We start from the raw sequence: 4,563 nt of genomic DNA, 5'->3' as shown, positions 1-4,563 counted from the left end.
ATGGGGGAAGGTTAACTGGCAGTAAGTAACAAAAAATATTATTTATTCACTTATTTATTCATTTACACATACAAAAATCCACACACTAGAGTTTCTCTGTTCACTGACAGACATGATTATTCTGGTGTGGAAGACAATGAGCTTCAGATTATTCATGTTTGTTATAATACTACTATCTGTTGTTTGTGTTTTAACCTTGTTTTTTTTTTTACTTTGCTATTGACAAAAAGAGCATTGAAAAAGAGCTGAGAGAATTCAAATGCAGTAATCCAGACATCAAGCATCTCAGATTCCTTCTTCTTGGACCAATAGGAGCCGGAAAATCCAGTTTCATCAACTCGGCTCACAGCGTTTTTGAACACAGAGTGATAGTGAAAGCAGAGACGGCATTCGGGTCCAGTAAGAGTCACACAAAACAAGTACGTTTCATTTCTGTCAGCGTCCTGTGACCACTGATGAAGGTCTAGAGAGTCGGTCATCTTCCAGACCTTCATCAGTGGTCACAGGACGTTGCCCATGGGGCGCTGTTGGCTGGATGTTTTTGGTTGGTGGACGATTCTCAGTCCAGCAGTGACAGTGAGGTGTTTAAAAACTCCAGCAGCGCTGCTGTGTCTGATCCACTTATACCAGCACAACACACACTAACACACCACCACCATGTCAGTGTCACTGCAGTGCTGAGAATGATCCACCACCTAAATAATACCTGCTCTGTGGTGGTCCTGTGGGGGTCCTGACCATTGAAGAACAGCATAAAAGCAGGTTATACAGTATGTAGAGAAACAGATGAACTACAGTCAGTAATTGTAGAACTACAAATTGCTTCTATATGTTAGGGTGCCTGCGGTAGCTGGTGAACTTACCCCGGGTTCCCGGCGAAGCAGGCGTTACAGAACAAAGCAAAGCAAGGCCTCTTGTAGGAGGCCTGCTGATTAGGGTGATTGCCTGCAACTGCACCTGGCCTATTTAGGTGTCGCACCTTTGTTCTTGTTGGTTTGTGTGTAAGAGCGTTTACTCAAACTTTTTAGGGTTAGAAGGTAGTCCGAACGGTACTAGGTAGTTCGGATATGTAAGCTGAGAGGCTGAGGTAGTTAGTCCTTTGTTTTTTCCTTTGTGAGCAAAAGCCTGGTGCGACTATGTTCAGCCCTCGCGCTGAGGTTTGTTTGTAGCGTGTAGCGCTAACACTCCTGCAACGTTAGCAGGAAGTTGGTATCAGCCATATCGCCGGTTTTTTCGGCGCTTCATAGAGCTTGTTTTAAAGCAGTTCATTGTAACCTGGATGGCGCAGCTTGGTTGATGCTTGCCCCTGGCGCCAGCATACCCGGTTCAAATCCGTCTATAGCTCTCTTTAACACCCCTCTTTTGTGTTTTACAGGTCGGCTGGCTCCTATCCCTAGATACGGGCCTCAGGAGCGTCCACTGATCCTGTCCTCCCGAAACGCGCTTGTCGTTTCGGGTTCTCCCCGTTTTGGGAGCATTTAATTATTTTTGGTCCTTTTTTTTTCTTCCAGTGCTTCAATAGCGCATTTGGTTTGCTCATCATTCACCAGTGTTTGGTGCAATGGGTTGCGTATACACTCTGCACCTGAGCGACTGGGGTCCGTGTCCCCACTTTGCATTCTCATTTTTTCTCTTTTTCAGTTTCCCTCGCCCGCGGATTCAGCGGCTCAATCGGGGTTCTCCCGATTCGTTTTTTTCCGTTTGTTTTGACTTTTGTTTAAATAAAATTATTATTTAATATCTGCACCTTGGGAGTTTTTCAGGATGTACTCAAGTTCATATGCGTGTGAAGGCAGGAGAGCGAATACTTTTGGCAATATAGTGTATGTACATAATTCCGCCCCCAATACATGATGTAAAAATGAAACATAAATCTGCGTCTTCAGTTCCCAAACTATTAAAAAGTCTCATTAATATGGAAGGATTATGGAACACAACGGTAAACACGCCTGTGTCCAAACTCCTAAATGTGTTTTTAATTACAAAATACAGTGAAAATTCACTGGAAATCTTTACTTTCTACTTTTATTCATTAAAATACATTCAAGTAACAAAATACTGAAATAATGTTTCTTTTTTTAACTTGTTTCTTCAGTACAAGGCCTACAAAATTAAAAATGGACAAGGAGGCACGTTGCCGTTCATCTTCAATGACATCATGGGGCTAGAAGATGATCAATCATCATCAGGAGTTCAGACTGATGACATTATTAAGGCAGTGATGGGACACATGAAGGACAACTATGTGGTATGGATGATGCATCATTTGCTTTGTCCTAGGAGTTGAAGAAGGATCTTTTCTGGTCTCTGTGCATGCTGTACTTTCATAAAAAAAAAAAAAGTCTGATTAGCTTTCCCCCCTTAGTGTAATCCTAATCGTACACTGGAAGATGGAGATCCAAACTACATCAGGAACCCCAGGGTGAATGATAAAATTCACTGTGTGCTGAGTATCCTGCCAGCAACCACCATCAATCTAACAGATGATTCCATTATCAGAAAAATCAAAGCTGTTGGGAGTAAAGCCAGTATGATTGGTGAGTAACATGAGTTAAACCCTTGGCTTGAATATTTGCATTAAAATGTTTGCTCACAGTTGATTACTACCAAAGAAAAATGTAAACAAATTAAAATTTGCAGCAAATTATTAAAATGGGAGGCAATTTCTTGTCAGCACTTGTCAGTGCTGGTCCCAAACCCGGATAGAAATAGAAGGACGCAACGGGATATTTAGCACACCAGTGCAGAGATTCTGAACTCCTCGGTGTGAAACTCGGCGTTGCCACCGGTCAGCTGGGCACCATCTATCGGGCATAATTGGCAGTGCCTGCAGGGCGGGATTACCGGACTTTGTGGGTGGGGGTCTTCAAACGCTTTGTAAAGATCCTGATTAGCAGATAGAGGCGCCTGTGTAGAATGCATGGGTGAAAAAGGGTTCCGCTAAAAGCTATGCACGGGTCGGAGGAGGCGTGAGCAGCAATATACCCACCTCACCTGCAATCAGGGATCCACCAGCAGCGGAAGACAGATTGACTACGATAAAATGGGAGAAAATGCAGAAATAAAATAGAAAAATAGGACGGCAGAGTCAGGAAAGCTGTGATCCGCTGTGGTGTATATTTTTTGATGGACTAAACCAAACTCTAGGGTGTGTCTTTTGTCCTAACCCACATGTGCACTTTGTTTTTTTATGATTAGAAAGGAATCGATAAATAACCAAATTAGATTTTTGGATGAAATTGTTTAGTTTGTTTTTAATGTTTCATACTTTATTGAATCTCAGGCATCCCTCACGTTGTTCTCCTGACAAAGATCGACGAGTGCTGGCCACTGGTTCAGCAAAATCTGAAGAAGGTCTACTACAGCAAAAAAATCAAGCAAAAGGTTTGTTATGTCATTTTCTCTTATTATTACAGACATCCTCATTATATTATTCACAGATCTGATCATTTACATCAGTTCTTCTGAAGAATCACAAATTTTTGGTTCACAAACTGGGTGTTGTTAACCAATTAAACTCAGTAATTGGAATCCAATCCAATTAGAAATGGAGCTTGATTCTTTTGTGATGATAAATGTTTTCAGGGCAAAAATCTGACACCATATTAATAAGAAATGGTTCTTTTTTATGATTGCAGATAAACGAATGCAGTGACATACTGGGAGTCGCCAAAACCTGCATCTTTCCGATAAAAAACTACCACGAGGAGACTGAGACCGATAACGACATAGACGCCCTGATTCTGTCAGCTTTCAACCAGATTGTCTTCTTTGCTAATGATTATGTAGAAGACCTGACAAGTGGTGAAAAGACAGCAATAGTTTAGCTCCAATTATAAATGCAGTTACAAAAAAAGGCAAATTATGGGGTCCTAGCACTAAAAATACTCTATCTCATGTACTGTACTGTAACTTATCTAACTGTACTGTAACTTGATCTAACTCTTGGTCTTGTTACTTTCATATTTATACTCACTGTCACACTGCTGGCCTCGGTGTGCTCGTGTGTGCCACGCCCCTCTTCTCGGTGAGCACACTCACTCCTGCCATGCCTCACTCCTGATTGGTCCCCCTGAGCAATCAGCCCCAGCTGATCCTAATCAGGGACCTTTTATAAGGAGAGCTGAGGAACAGGCTGGCAGGGGTTATTTTGGTTCATGGTGGTTATTTTTGACTTGTTTGTGTTGGACTTCCTCAGGTGATTACTTTGGTTTCTTTGGACTCTGGTTTGCTCTATGTTTCTTGCATTTGTTTGTAGTCAGTTCCTAGTTTGTGTTTAGCCAGTGTTTCTTGCCTGTGTTTAGCCAGTGTTCCTAGCCTGTGTTTAGCCAGTGTTCCTAGCCTGTGTTTAGCCAGTGTTCCTAGCCTGTGTTTAGCCAGTGTTCCTAGCCTGTGTTTAGCCAGTGTTCCTAGCCTGTGTTTAGCCAGTGTTCCTAGCCTGTGTTTAGCCAGTGTTCCTAGCCTGTGTTTAGCCAGTGTTCCTAGCCTGTGTTTAGCCAGTGTTCCTAGCCTGTGTTTAGCCAGTGTTCCTAGCCTGTGTTTAGCCAGTGTTCCTAGCCTGTG

The 4,563-nt window shown here is 42.5% G+C and overlaps 1 protein-coding gene across 1 annotated transcript; it reads left to right on the top strand.

Annotated features, from left to right (window-relative positions):
- On the top strand, window positions 1-3,827 carry LOC134329530 (interferon-induced protein 44-like). The gene is made up of 8 exons (XM_063010814.1): window positions 1-10; window positions 313-399; window positions 1,376-1,456; window positions 1,642-1,676; window positions 2,096-2,248; window positions 2,366-2,537; window positions 3,284-3,384; window positions 3,639-3,827. Exons 1-8 carry the CDS (start codon window positions 1-3, stop codon window positions 3,825-3,827), a joined length of 828 nt encoding a protein of 275 aa, XP_062866884.1.
- Window positions 3,828-4,563: the final 736 nt, after the last annotated feature.

This window comes from Trichomycterus rosablanca, chromosome 15 (genome assembly GCF_030014385.1).
Source record: "Trichomycterus rosablanca isolate fTriRos1 chromosome 15, fTriRos1.hap1, whole genome shotgun sequence".
NCBI lineage: Eukaryota > Metazoa > Chordata > Actinopteri > Siluriformes > Trichomycteridae > Trichomycterus > Trichomycterus rosablanca.
This window is presented reverse-complemented; position numbering and strand designations above follow the sequence as displayed.

Bases quoted from the DNA above. Each gene is read 5' to 3' on its own strand.
- LOC134329530 (XM_063010814.1), top strand. The intron at 2,249-2,365 runs GTATGGATGATG...TTCCCCCCTTAG, and splicing joins ACATGAAGGACAACTATGTG to TGTAATCCTAATCGTACACT. The intron at 3,385-3,638 runs GTTTGTTATGTC...TTATGATTGCAG, and splicing joins GCAAAAAAATCAAGCAAAAG to ATAAACGAATGCAGTGACAT.